General features: G+C 45.8%; 1 protein-coding gene and 1 long non-coding RNA gene across 2 annotated transcripts; both read left to right on the forward strand.

The window, feature by feature from the left end:
- The first annotated feature begins 5,862 nt into the window (after nt 1-5,862).
- LOC127340655 (uncharacterized) lies at nt 5,863-10,551 on the forward strand. Its single transcript, XM_071825043.1, has 6 exons — nt 5,863-6,035; nt 6,130-6,201; nt 6,446-7,571; nt 7,689-8,640; nt 9,242-9,808; nt 10,072-10,551. Exons 1-3 carry the CDS (start codon nt 5,988-5,990, stop codon nt 6,776-6,778), a joined length of 453 nt encoding a protein of 150 aa, XP_071681144.1. The 5' UTR covers nt 5,863-5,987; the 3' UTR covers nt 6,779-7,571; nt 7,689-8,640; nt 9,242-9,808; nt 10,072-10,551.
- Nucleotides 10,552-11,887: 1,336 nt separating this feature from the next.
- On the forward strand, nt 11,888-13,961 carry LOC139835712 (uncharacterized). The gene is made up of 3 exons (XR_011751225.1): nt 11,888-13,115; nt 13,519-13,759; nt 13,857-13,961. It is a non-coding gene; the product is annotated as an uncharacterized lncRNA (long non-coding RNA).
- The last annotated feature ends 498 nt before the right edge of the window (nt 13,962-14,459 follow it).

The following is a 14,459-nucleotide window of genomic DNA, read 5'->3' on the forward strand; positions in this document are numbered from 1 at the left end:
TATTTCTATACCCGAGTTTACTTTTCCTTGTGATAGCCATCGAACTTGAAGAATTTATTACATCTTGTTATCACTTGTTGTTCATATATATATTGTGCCTATCTTGCTTAGCTCTAGTTGTTGTTGTTGCACTTAGTTGAGCCTAGCATATTTAGGATTTGTGCTTGTAAAATAAACGTTAGTTTAATTCCGCATTCTTACAAGCCAAATTCGTAAGAGTTTTTAAAACATCTATTCAACCCCTCTAGGCGACATCTCGTCCTTTCAGGTAGGAACCAAAGCCAAGGCCGAAGGGTTTTGAGACGAGGTGTGAGAGTCCGGTGGAAGTTCACCGCAACGAAAACAGGGGCGCCGTGAAAATGGCAGCATGAAGAAATCGACACAACTTTAATTAAATAGAGATGTGCCCCGAACTTAATTTGGATCGGAAATACAATTAGCGCATCTTTTCTCCTAAGTGTTCAAAGGAAAACATCATGTCTAACGGGAACAATTTCAATGGAGCATGAAGTTGTACTAAAAAATAAAAGATGAATAGGAAAAAAACGACCACCTAAGCAAGTACTCAAATTTATCGAATAATACTAGTTTATGTTTGCGGGATAGAAAAGTGACATATTTTTTTTGGCAAGGTTTTGGCGAAGAAGTTAAAAGCCATTTACTAGGGCCCATTTTCAAGGCTGAGGTGGCATAGGTCCCATTTCTTAGCTCATGTTAAGAAATAAAGGTATACTCCATGGCCTTTTTGGAGTACAAAAAGATGTGGATGAGCCCTCCTAGGGACAACAGGAGAATCTTAGATGTGGATGGGACCTCCACGCCAACATCGACGGGAAGTCCCACCAGGAACAAGAAGGCAAGCACGATTATCGTTGCAGCAACATTATCAAACATGGTGCAGTGATCGATTAACAAGTGCCTCGATGAGGTCTTATCGAACGAGGCCTTGACATATCAAAAGAGTGATACAAGGTGGCAATTATGGACAAAGAAGACATTAAGATTGAATTTAAGAACGAGTTGCTTTGAAAAATATAAATGCAAACTATATGATCTTGAAGGCCAACACATCGAACTTGGATCTAGAGGTTAAGGAATGGCATACGACGGAGTAGGCGGCCATCTTGCAATAAAAAAGCACACTGACGAGGACGAAAGAGCCACCAAAAGGAAGCATTTACATATCATTTCTATGCAATGCACTCAGCGCCATGTGGCCGGATTTAACAACATTTTGGTGGCTGGGACTATGTGTTTGATTTCCATAATTTTAAAATTGCAAAACAATGTGCCAAATATTGGAGGCTAGGGTGGATTACGTAGACATGTATTCTTTCTTTTGAAATGCGTAGACACTACAGGTATTGCACGAACAGAAAAAAAAAGAAATAGAAAAAAGAGCCCACCAGCTAGTAATGACCCCGCAACTGGTTCCACATGGCAGTCAGCAGCACAGGCAATGAGTCAACAATAACGGCATACGATGGAGTAGGCGGCCATCTTGCAATAAAGAAGCACACTGACGAGGACGAAAGAGCCACCAAAAAGAAGCATTTACATCTGATTTCTATGCAATGCATTCAGCGTCGTGTGGCCGGATTTAACAACATTTTGGTGGCTGGGACTATGTGTTTGATTTCCATAATTTTAAAATTGCAAAACAATGTGCCAAATATTGGTGGCTGGATTACGTAGACATGTATTCTTTCTTTTGAAATGCGTAGACACTACATGTATTGCACGAAGAGAAAAAAAAAGAAATGGAAAAAAGAGCCCACCCAGATCACGGAGCTAGTAATGACCCCGCAACTGGTTCCACATGGCAGTCAGAAGTCAGCAGCACAGGCAATGAGTCAACGGTAACGTTTGGGAGAAGCCCGTGCTAGTCATGTCGAGAACACGGTATATAAATAGCTCGGACATCATCCCAACTAGCGAGGTGGGACTAAAATTTCTCACCCCACCTCGCTATTGCCACGCACCTAGCTGCTCCGAGATTCGTGCTCTTTAGAGCATCTCCACTCATGCCCCCGGGTAGCCCCGGGCCTCTTTTTTTATCCGGACGGACGAAACTGGCTCAGTCACGCCCCGAGCTTCTCGTTTTCGTCCGGATTTGGGCCTAAATTCGTCCGGACTCCCCAGGCCATCCTCGGTTTCGCGGGGTGTTGCCGGGGACTCCGGATGGAGCAAATTCCGCGATCTGGCCCGCGTGTCAGTGAAGATTCCATGCTCTAGCCCGCGCAAATTCCCCGGAACGGCTGGAACTTCTGCGCTCGCCAGGCCAAGTTTTCCTCCAATCCGGACGAAAATTTCGCCGAATTTGGGCGTGGGGAGCGCCAACGACTGGGTATGCTCTTAGATTGGTTCAACCAGCCAGGCACCAAACTTTCTCCTCTGACAGTCCGACTGCCATCCTCAGATCGTCTCTCCCTCCTCCACCGCCGGCGCACCGTCGTCCCACCTTCCTCCACGGCTCCACCGCCGCCTCTCCCCCCTCCATGGCCTCACCCCTCCCCCCTCCCCTCAAAGATGTCTGGGCTCAGAGGAGAGGACAGCCAACTGCATGGCTACAGGTCGGTCTATGCGCAACTTCAAAACCATTCTCCTTGACTCTGAAGCTGTTTGTTAATCCCGCTGCAAAACAAAAGTGGTCTGTTAATCAATGGTATATGCAGCTCAATGGTATATGCAAATCACATAATAAATGGTAGCTGCAGCTCAATGGTATATGCAATTCACACATGGCATTAGTGATTTTGTAGATATTTTTCTCCATAAGTAAATTATGTTGATTTTATAGGCAGTAAAAGTCTGAATAGTACACGTCATGCAGCTCTGACAATAGTTGGTCAATTTGGCCATTTAACTGAATATATAAGGTAAGAGATATAGTTTTCAGTTAAAAAAAGAGTTTGGCAACTGAGCCATTTTAACTGAATATATAAGGTAGAGATATTGTTTTCAGTTAAAAGAGAAGAGTTTTGCAATTTGGCCACTAAACTGCATATATAAGGTAGAGAAATAAGTTCCATTTAAAAAAAATAGAGTTTGGCAACTGAGCCATTTTAACTGAATATATGAGGTAGAGATATAGTTTTCAGTTAAAAGAGAAGAGTTTTGCAATTTGGGCACTAAACTGCATATATAAGGTAGAGAAATAGATTCCAGTTTAAATAAATAGTTTGGCAATTTGCCCATTTAACTAATGTGTATTTTGATGGACACTGGCTTATCTTTAAAGGAATGCTTTTTAAGAATAACAAAGTTTCAAACTAATGAAACTATACACCCTTTGAATTTGTGTATAGTTCCTCTGTTATCATGTCCGTGCATTTTTTTTTTCCTTTGCTTTAGCGCATAACTTTCTCCATATTAATCTCCAGATAGGCTTGTAGACTGCATTTCGTTGAAAAGGGCTATTGAATTTGTGTACTCTATAATATTGTTCCGATGGAAAATGGACTTAGCGCTAGATGATCCTCTTGTACCTGTACAATTGTACAATGCACGTCTATGGTCAATGCTGTTTATACACTCCTTTCAAAACAGATTGTGATAATCTCTGGCTATTTTCTACACTTAGAAATGTAGTGTATTGCAGAACTTCAACCGGGGTCTCTACATTTAGGCAAGCACTCACTTGTAGTTTAATAGTTGATGCAGTGCTTTTAGCTAATTCTTTAAATGTGCCTGCCTGCAAAAGATCTCCAGTTCAAACTGGAGGACATACTTAGCTTCATCAACATTCTTTAAATTTTGTTGTAACGTTTGCCTGCTTCCTTATGTTGTATTTCCGTCATTCCGTGCAGAAAACCTTTTACCTTATTATATGTTTGTGTGCAGTAAACCACTACTGACAAGCTTGAGGAGTTGGCCAACTGTCGACATTGTGAAGTGAGCTCTGAAGATGCAGTGCAAGAACCATGGTGACCTCAGTGGAACATCATGCAGCACATGGATGGAGATAACCAAGGTGCAGGGCTTCACGATGGCATCAACGTGTCTGCTCCAGCAATCAGCAGCAACAACTCTGCACTCGTCCCCCGTCGAGCAGCCTTCTCCAGGGAAACCACATCACAGAGTCACTCCAATGGACGGCACCACCCCTGAGAATAACGCCTTGGATGATCTAGCTGATGTGGGTACTGAAGGAACTGAAAACACCAGCCCCAACGTGGAACATCATGCAGCACATGGATGGAGATAACCAAGGTGCAGGGCTTCACGATGGCATCAACGTGTCCGCTCCAGCAATCAGCAGCAACAACTCTGCACTCGTCCCCCATCGAGCAGCCTTCTCCAGGGAAACCACATCACAGAGTCACTCCAATGGACGGCACCACCCCTGAGAATAACGCCTTGGATGATCTAGCTGATGTGGGTACTGAAGGAACTGAAAACACCAGCCCCAACTGTGAAAAAACTGAAATCAACAGCCCCACCTCTGAAGAAACTGAAGATACAGTCAGCCTGGACACCTCCTTAGCGGTATTGTTTGCTGATGCCCTCAACTCGCTGGGCCAGCTTGATCTGATGTAGAGCTTAATTCCCAGGGGCCTGACCCATGACCCAAATGAGTGGGCACTTACTATTTCGAGCTCGTGCATTTTGTCCAATTTGGTCGCTTCCCAGTTTTCTGGAAGAAACCCGACGCGAAGCCTGAAGGTACAAAGCCCGTGTCTATCTCAATTCAGTTTCTCTGATTGTTAGTGCTGAATCTATTTTTTACTGTGCATGCTCAATTTCCACTGCTGCAGTTGTCACTGTGATTAGCTAATAGCCATCTTTCGCTTGTTATCTGAAGAAGCGAATAAAAAAAAAAGAACTGCTTCGAGGTGTGTTCTGACTCTTTCATTCTTGGTTTTATCAAGAGTTCAGTATGATACTGCCTCTGGTTTGTGGATTCTATTGGTTCTACGGGTTCTCGATTTGTGTTTGCCTCAGTGTCTCCAGGTACAAATATTTTGCCATGTCTCGCTAGCTACAACCTACTGTTAGAATAAGTTGGTGTCCTTGCAGGACTCCTTGTTTGCATGAATGCTTTAAATACAGAAAGCATTAGAGAGGGCGACTCATCCAAAACCCAAGTTTCAGTTCATGTTTGTCGTGATAGAATGATCGCGTGTCAGTTCTTGATATGTTCTTTGTGGGGGTAAAGTTGTTGTCTGGGAAAAAAAGTTTGATGAGATTGAATTAGTGTGTCTAATTCCCTATGATGCATTGCTTTAAAAAATGGGCTTCAAGGAATGCATTGCTTAATTCCCCATGATGCATTGATAATTACTACACGATCGCTGTGATTCATAATGCCATCGAGTGGGCCTCAATAGTACACGAATTTCTTAAATTATATGATTATTGTTATAGCTAATAGTGCAAAAGGCTTTGAGTTGGCCTCAATAGTACACAAATTTGTTAAATTTATGTGATTATTGTTTTAGCTAGTAGTGCAAGAATTTCTTAAATATATATGATATTTTCTTATAGATAGTAGTGCATGAAGTTCTTAAATTTATATGATTTTTGTTATAGCTCGCAGTGCATAAATTTCTTAATGTATATGTTTTTTTATAGCTAGCAGTGCATAATTTTTTTAATGTATATGATTTTTGTTATAGCTAGCAGTGCGTAAATTTCTTAAATGTATATGATTTTTGCTATAGCTAGCAGTGCATAAATATCTTAAATTTATATGTTTTTTGTTATAGCTAGCAGTACATAAATTTCTTAAATGTATATGATTTTTGTTATAGCTAGTAGTGCATGAATAGTTTCACATTTCTACTTACATGTTACAGTCAAAACCAGGTGATCGGGAAAGGACCATTATATCTGTCTTGTGTGATTGCACTACCGCTGTTATCTGCACCAGGATTATCCATTTAAACGGAAATGTCTAAATCTCTGTTTTTCCTCTTTTAATCAGACTGTGCATCAAAATGCATACTACAAAGATCCATATGCACAGGAATTTTGCATAAACACTGATGAGCAACTTGAATCAGTTGAAGCTCGTGTTCTGCCTCCGCCAAAGGGTAAGTCAAATTTCTGTTGCAATTAGACAGTAGTTGATTTTCCATGTTGGGTATATTTGTATCCAGCAACTGACTGCACTTTATTGTTTAATAGCTTAAGTACCATGATAGTGGCAGAGAGAAGGATGTCTTGCCCAGGGTCGGCCAATGGAATATGATGAACAAGGTAGGGCTTGACAAATTGTCCTGAAAAATCAAGATTATGTATCATTCATGGGAACATATAAATAAATAAAAACTTTCAAAATAAAGTGCCTACTAATTTACTAACCACAGAAACAGTTAAGGACTTGAGGTGGAAATAATCTGTCCAATTGTTTGCCCACTGAGTTAGCATACACTAGCAACATTATCTGTTTATTTGCAACATGCTAATTGCCTTGTAAGTTTTGTTTCTCTCACGTTTTCAGAAGACTGTCTCCTGTGCTCCTGCTCGATGCCACGCCACGCCCACACCGGCCGCGCGCACCACCTGCTCGACCATGGACGCCTACTACCTCCACCTCCTCCGCTCCTGCTCGACGCCGCGCCACGCCCACACCGGCCGCACGCACCCTCTTCCACCGCAACTGCTGACGCCGCCTCGGCCCCCTCCCCGCGCGCGCACCACCTGCTCGACGAAATGCCACGCGTCAACGCCGTCTCCGTCAACCTTCTCATCGACGCCTACTCCCGCGACGGCCATCCCTACGCTTACCTGCGGACCATCAACTCGCGTGTGGGGCTCCGCTGTCTGTGGTTAAGGCCGACCGGTTCACGTACATGGTCGCGCTCCAGTGCAGGGAGCCTGAGGGAGGGCAAGGCAGTGAAGGCGCTGGCAGTTCTTGAACTGGCTCGCCATCATGTACGCCAGGTGCGGCGAGGCGGGCGTTTGACGCCATGATTGTGGGTCTGTGTCGTGATGAGGCTGCGAAGTCGTGAGAGTAGCTTAAGTCTGTTCTTAGGAGGTGCACAGTCAAGGAATGGAGCCTACTGAGTTCACATTCTCCAGTGAGGAATGGCAGGTGACCTTGAATTCGGAAAACATATACGCAGGCAGGTGCTGAAGCTTCCATGGAGATGATGACTTCACTGGGATTGCACCCGCTAACTTGTACTTCAACTCTGAATGTATGGAAGATGGATCCAGGCGTTTCAGATCTGTTCCAAAGCAAGATGTTGTCACCTGGACAGCGATGATTTCAGGGTTGAGCTTTTCGAGAGGGCACTGGTCTTGTTCCATGAATCATTTGGTGCTGGACTGAAACCTGATCCTTTTTCTATGTCATGTGATGAATGCGTGTGCCAGTATGGCTGTTGCAAGAACTTGTGGGTATATTGAAGCTGCAATTCAGAGGTTTCAGGGAAATGGAATCACATGATGTTGTCTCTTGGTCTGCGGTAATATCTAGCCACGCACAAACATGGCCGTGCAAGGGAGGCTTTACAGGTTTTCCATGAAATGGTGAATGTAGAAGTGGTGCCAAATGAGATTTCTTTTCCTCGCTGTCATTACTGCATGTAGCCATATGTAGGCTTGATTGATGAGGGACTCAGGTAAGATTTCATCATTGTTTTTCCAGATCACTCAATCATTTATTGGTACAAGCATCTTTATCAGAAAAAAGACAATGCAGAACTCTGAATTTATTGTCCTTTCATTGTCTCATGTAGGTTTTACGAAATCATGAAAAAGGAATATGGGTTGAGCCCAACCACAAAGCATTGCACATGTGTTGTTGATGTCCTTGGACGAGCTGGGAGACTGGCTGATGCTGAGGCTTTTATAATAGACTCAATATTCCCCGACGAACCTATCATCCGGCGGTCTTTGCTAGCGTCATGTCATATCCATCGAGATATGGAGAGAGGTCAACTTGTTGCGGAGAGGATAATGGAACTACAACCTGCTTCCTCTGCGTCCTATGTAAGTCTCTACAACATGTACCTGGATGCTGGGGAGCTCTTTTTAGCTTCAAAAAATTAAGATATGATGAAAGAGTGAGGTGTGAGGAAAGAAACTTGTCTTAGCTGGATTGAACCAAGGTCTGGGGTCCACTCTTTTGCTGCTGGTGTCAAGTCCCATCTAGAGAGCGAAATGGTATACATGAAATTTCAGAAATCACTGAAACAGAGGAAACTTGGATGACTGCTTATACTCTCACTGAAACAGAGTAAACTTGGATGAAATGCCACAAAGATGAACTAGCTGTGGCATTAGGAATGATTCATTTACCACGGTAAGCGCCTATGCGAGTAATGACGAACTTGAGAGTCTTCCGTGACTGCCACTTGATCATGAAGCTGATATCCAAGAGCAAAAGTATAGAGATCTTCTTGAGAGATATGATACGCTTCTATCACTTCAGAGACGGCTCATGTTTCCTGTGATGATTACTGGTAAATGACCAGTATAATGGTTCCGAAGGTGAATTCTTTAATCTCCATCTTCCCACCTAGCGAATAATCTTACCAATCATATTATACTGGAGAAGAAAAACCTAAATATTTCTGTGAGCCAACTGGTCAGAACAAATCCACACAATCCATCTGGAAGGCTGCACACCTTTTGACATGGGCAATCTTTAAATCTTGAAAAAAGGAGATCTGACCTTGTTTCCATAAGGTATGATCTTCATGTGATGATTTCAATCTCTATTGATTTGATCATCTATTTGTGCTACCTGAATATTTCCTGTATGCCCATAATTTTTTGCACTACGTACCTGTTGTTCGCCTTTCGTCATGTGAGGATTTATTGGTTAACTCTGGTTTAGTTGTGTATGCTGGACCTTTTACTACATTATTCTTAAATTGGAAATGCTATTTGTAGAAAGGGAGTAGCAATATGGCTGATTTTTTTTCTTCTATTTGCTTATGGTTCCCCAAGAAATATTATAAGATCAAGAAGTAATCCAAAAGATGGCTGCTGATTTGTGCACTTGTCATGAGCTTCTTAAAAAAATTACTGCTCGCACAGACCATCATGAAACTGATATCCATTCACATCATATCTAGGCTGGGGCTACCCCATTTCGATTTTTTTACATCATGTCAAGTTGAAAGCCCGCAACAAGTATATAGCGTTACACACTGACATAGTTGAATCTGAAGATTCTCCCAGTTTAGTACTCATTAACCGCCAAGATAACATGACTGAAGAAACTATTTGACTTGTGAAACCTCAGTCGACTTCTTCTGAACCAATTTCTGATACATATTCCTAGGTAGGCAGGCTGTCGTCACCCATGTCTAGGCAGCTCAACATGGAGAACGTGCCTCCATCTCCATCCCGCTCTCTGCCTCTTCTTCAAGATCTGCCAGTCCACCAACGCCTGCACCGACAGTAACCTTGAAGAGCATCATTGTAGGCACCGTCGCCTTGCCCACTTCTGGGCAGGAACCAATGCCCCCTACTTAGCCTGAGTGCGAGACGCCGGTGTACAGCAATGCTGATGTGTCCCTCTCACGCACCCTGCTCTTTACACTGCCTCTGACTCTGAGCCACTCCACTCTAGCAGGCTTGAAGCGTACCGGTGCACGGCAATGCCGATGTGTCCCGGCACCCACCCCACCATTCTTGGAGCATTCTATAGCGGACTGGGCCATCCTGGAAGGCTCAGGAGGACAAGACAGCACTGGCAGCAGCCATGCCCTTCCATGTGTTGTGCAACACATCGACAATGCATTCCATAGAGGCCATGGCGGTGCGCGATCAAGAAGTAACCTAGGCTGATTTGGAGGATGTGGTGGCGTGGTAGCAGGGTGCACTGTATATGCAGCAGGGGTGAACAGTAAGCTTTCCAGCACTGTCTTCATGTCTTGCTGGGCACGCATGGCATCGATGCCGATGTCCAAGACCCCTGTCGAACAGGTTGTGGGCATCAGCATGCTTGATGGTGCGGAATTGCTGGTCAGGGGTGGCGAGGCTCCCACATGTGCTGGACTGGCCGTGAACATGGTCCCAGGCTGCATAGACGGGGACAATGAGGCTCCCACAGGTACTGTAAGTCTGTAATGGATCGAGCCTGAACACCGTTGTTGTTTGTGCTGAAAGGATCGAGCACTTGGTGGGCGAGACAGTGCTGGTTTCTCCGGAGTCCTCCTGGGCAAGGTAGCTGGAATCCTCAACACGGTTGGCGTCGAGCTCCTTGGCGATATGTGATGCCCAAGGCCAAGGAGAAGCTGAGCGAGTGCTCAGCGTATCCATCCCTTGCTTGCACACGAGCGGCCTCGCCTGCACGACAGATTTGCTCGCAGAGGGAGATCGACTTCTATTGCTTCCGAGCTGAACTTCGTGGTATTCTATTCTCTCACTAACTAGTACATCATCTACATTGCCATGTGAACGCTTCAATTGTGTATGCTATATTTGTCACAGCGGAAGGAGATCGAAAAAACAGCTGAGGAGTGCGAGGTTATGTGGGAGCAGAGCGGGAGAGATGACAAGCCTGTCCGACCGTTGCGGTATTTCATTAAGGTATGATCACCAACTTTGAATGTACGATACTATGATGTGGTGGATTTGTAACCATGAACGGGATGACGCAGAATACTGCACGAAAGATGCGGCGGTTAGCCAGCTTGCTAGGTTGCCGGGAAGCCGAAATCGCTACATCTTCCTCTTCAGAAGAGCGGGAGGTATGGACTATTTTGTTGCTGTCAAACATGTTCTTCCTAATTTCAACTTTGCAATCTCATGTGTTCGTGTTTGTGAAGATTCCTGAGGACGAGCTAATTCTGAGTCAAGCCATACTTCCAAAGCGTACCTCCAAGCAAGCCGCACGGTCAGCTTACCAGTTGAAGCCAAGGGGCAAGGGTCCAAACCGGTACACTCCGGAAGATTATGTCAGCCGAGGAAAGAAGGTTGTCACTGAGGAGGATGAGGGGCCGCGGCGGAGATCAGATATGTCGAGGATGAGGAACTACGAGCCGTTCTCTTCAGAGGAGGAGGAGGAGGATGAGGAGGAGGAGGAGGAGGAGCGGAGCAGAGGAAGCAGGAGCGACGGGAGCAGAGCGCAGAGAGCAGCCACGGCAGCGGACGAAGAGGATGGCCGTCCGGAAGCAGCCCGCGAGGACGGCACGTCGAGGACGCTACTAGGATGTGCCCACGTGTTGTTGTGAACTCTATATTCATAAGTATCGATTTGTGAACCCTATGTCATGTCGAACCATGGTCTGTAATGCTACTTGTTGTTTGAATCTACGTGCTCCAATGTGACCTATGAAGTGTTATATGTGTATGTCATGAAATTGCTACTTGTTGTGTCCAATGTTGTACTCGTAACTGTTGGAGTTTGGTAGGATTTTTCATGTTTTTAACAAAAGTCAATGTGTGGAGCCCTTCCAACGGGCGCCAGAAGTGCTTGTGTGGCGCCAGTGGCATCGGCGCCACACATGCCAACTTATATCAACATTGGGTCGAAAACATCCAGGGGGCTCCGGACGATAAGTCCTTAGCCGTTTTCGCGAGCCTCTATGTGTGGCGCCCGTGGCATCGGCGCCACATATGCTAGTGTGGCGCCAGTGGAGTCGGCGCCACACATCGAGCCTCGCAAAACGGCTAAGTCCCAGAGGTTCCGGAGCCCCTGGATGTTTTCGACCCAAAACTTGATATAAGTTGGCATGTGTGGCGCCGTTGGGAGGGGCGCCACACATGCTGCCACGTCGGATGGGCGCACCCGCCTCGGCGGCGAGGGGGCCACGTCGGGCCGGGTCGATGGCGCCGGCAGGAGGGGAGCCACATGGGCATGTGTGGCGCCCGTGGGAGGGGCGCCACACAAAAGGGTTAGATTGGTGAAATAGTTTCGCCGGAGGGTCATTCTGTGCTTTTCTTTCACTTTTGGGTTATTTTTGTGCAAATCGCCGCCTCTCCTGCCTGTGTCGATTGCTGGATCAATCATGGACATGGATAAAGCCACAGCCTCCATGCCGCTGACCGCAGGGCTAGAGCCAAGCCTCCAACACTCGGCGGGCGTTGCTCCACCTAGACTGCTGGTGTCACTGCGCGGCTGCCCACGAGTTCCTTGCCGGCATCCATCTCCAACCCCGACGTTGGGTCTGAAACCCATCGTCGAACACTTGGCGGGCACCGTGCACGTTATCTATTTCATGTCTCTGTCTTTGATCTTGTTGTATGAATATGGAATATGATGGAGTTAGACCTAGCTTACACAATTCACCTTTATTTTTAGACTGCTGGAATAATGAACTAGTCGTCTTCATTTAGCGTTCAGCTTTCTGACTGTGTGCTACTTTCTGTACCAGAAATCTCTTCTCGGGAAGGAAACAATGCGAAGTTTCAAAGAGTTCCAGAAGAAAAGCAATTAACATCAAATAGCAATGATGTCTTGGCCAATGGACACCATCTTTAAATCTCAAAAGATTGTGTTGAAGCATGACGGCAGACGGCAGTACAGCTCAAGTGCAGAAAGTCACCCAGAAGTATTACTATCTTCAGACAAGGATGATTAACATCAGCTGGGGATGGTGTCCTGGCAGGTGCACAGTGTCAGCTTGCTGTCCCAGAAGACTTGCCTGAGGAATGCAATGCAGCTGGAGCTGAAAGAATAGTAGTGGAAGAAAATGGCAGCAAAATCAGATGCAAATTAAGTTCTTGATGACATACTGACTTCAGATGGTGACAAGCGTGTTTTTCTGGTCGAAGACCAGCCTCAGCTATGCGACTGGAACAAGTTGTAACAAGGCAATGCTCAAGTTGTCCTAATATTGGTTTTGGTAGCCCTACCAAGGCAGCAATGGTGGACGATTGATTTGGTGCACTAGAGATACATAATTTCGTGGCTTCTCCTGATGCCCTACTTCTGATCCCTACAATGCCCCCGAAGAAACTTGTCCCTGTCAATGGCGCCTTCAGTGGCATCTCTTTCTTTCTGCAAAGAAGATTTCACCAAAGATATGGACCCTCAAGAGGCATACAAGGGGGTCCAAGCGCATCTGCATGTGCCTAGACTGCGCTTGTTCGGGCTACATGCTAATCGAGCTTTCCAGGGCTCTAGGAAGCAGATGCAGAAGGCAGACGATATTATCGAGAACTTGCTGGCGGAGGTGGTTAGTCTGGGGGAGAAACCTTCTGGACAAGTATGTTCATTTTTTCATTCAGTTTCTTTACTTCTGATGAAGTTCTAGACTATCATTTTTTTTCTTTTCACAACGGAATGAGAATACTATCTTTTGTGTTTTGCTACTTGTTCTGGATTGATTATTATGCACGTAACTGAAATACTTGTATTTTTTTTACGTGTTCAACTTGTGAGCACTGATCACATATATAGCAGTGAAACATAAAATAGGAATGAAACTTGGGAGTGCGACGCGTTAAATATTTCCGATCCGTCGTCTATCTTTCACTATTTTCTTTTGCCACTAACTCAATCGAGTCCTGTTTGCAGACTTAAGCTGCCTGAAGTATCACTTGCAATGTATCTGCTGGTTGTTTAATATTGTTGGCACTGAAGAAACATGTGTTGTTTAAAAATCACAGATAGAAGAAGCTTGCCAGAGGGCGTCGTGTGCAGAGGAGGTGGCCAGGGAGCGCCGGTGGCATATGCTGGTGGAGCTCAACGTGCACTGCGAGGTCCCCGTCTCTACCTCGCACCATATTCTGCCATGACAACCCACTCACTGGTGTTAGCTAGCTAGTAGGGGCAGAGGGTGAAGTTGGCACAGTAGGTCGAAGAGAAGATGGCCTCGCTACAGCAGCAGGAGATTGAGAAAATGTTCTGGTAAGAGGTCCATCTTTCATCTACAGATTTTATATGTTGTTATCGTTGGTATAACTCGATCATGCATTAACTTGTACTGATGAACTGATTCTTGCAGGAACTGAGGTAATCAGGCCGTCCCCATAATAGCAGAGAGAAGCTCGTGAAGAGGGCAAAGCTGCTTTTGCGTTGTCAGACAAACCGCTGAACTTCAATTTATGACCCTTTTTTTGTCCGCGATTCGTGCACGCAGCAGCAGCAGCTTGGAGCAGAACTGGACGCATACAGGTACTTACTTCGAATTCTCTGAAGCTCAAATTACATGCGAATGCTTAGCATAACAGTTTATTTTAATCAGGCCGGGCAGCCCCCCTCTCGACAGGCCGTGACTGTCCCAGGAATTTTCGCGCCACGGCCACGACAAGCACGAGCGCGAGCGAGCATCCTCCACACCCTGGACATTGTGGACATCGGTGTGCATCAGCCGGGCTCCACTCCAGCGGGGCCACCTCTTCATCGGGTGCGCTGCGCGACGCCGCCTTCCGGGGCATCACCAGCTGGAACATGAACGCGGCGAGCACGGGGTGCACGTCCATGGTCACAGCAGCGCCCGCCCTCAAGGGCATGTCCAGCCCGAACACGGTGACAACAGGGTGGATGCCGATGGTCACGGGCGCCCGCACACGATCGACGGCGCCGGACCATACCAGTTCACCGGCTG

Source organism: Lolium perenne, chromosome 1 (genome assembly GCF_019359855.2).
Source record: "Lolium perenne isolate Kyuss_39 chromosome 1, Kyuss_2.0, whole genome shotgun sequence".
Lineage (NCBI taxonomy): Eukaryota > Viridiplantae > Streptophyta > Magnoliopsida > Poales > Poaceae > Lolium > Lolium perenne.

Coding starts and splice junctions, on each gene's coding strand:
- LOC127340655 (XM_071825043.1), top strand. CDS start 5,988: ATGAGCAACTTGAATCAGTTGAAGCTCGTGTTCTGCCTCCGCCAAAGG. Junction 6,036..6,129: donor TGTTCTGCCTCCGCCAAAGG/GTAAGTCAAATT, acceptor ATTGTTTAATAG/CTTAAGTACCATGATAGTGG. Junction 6,202..6,445: donor AATGGAATATGATGAACAAG/GTAGGGCTTGAC, acceptor TCACGTTTTCAG/AAGACTGTCTCCTGTGCTCC.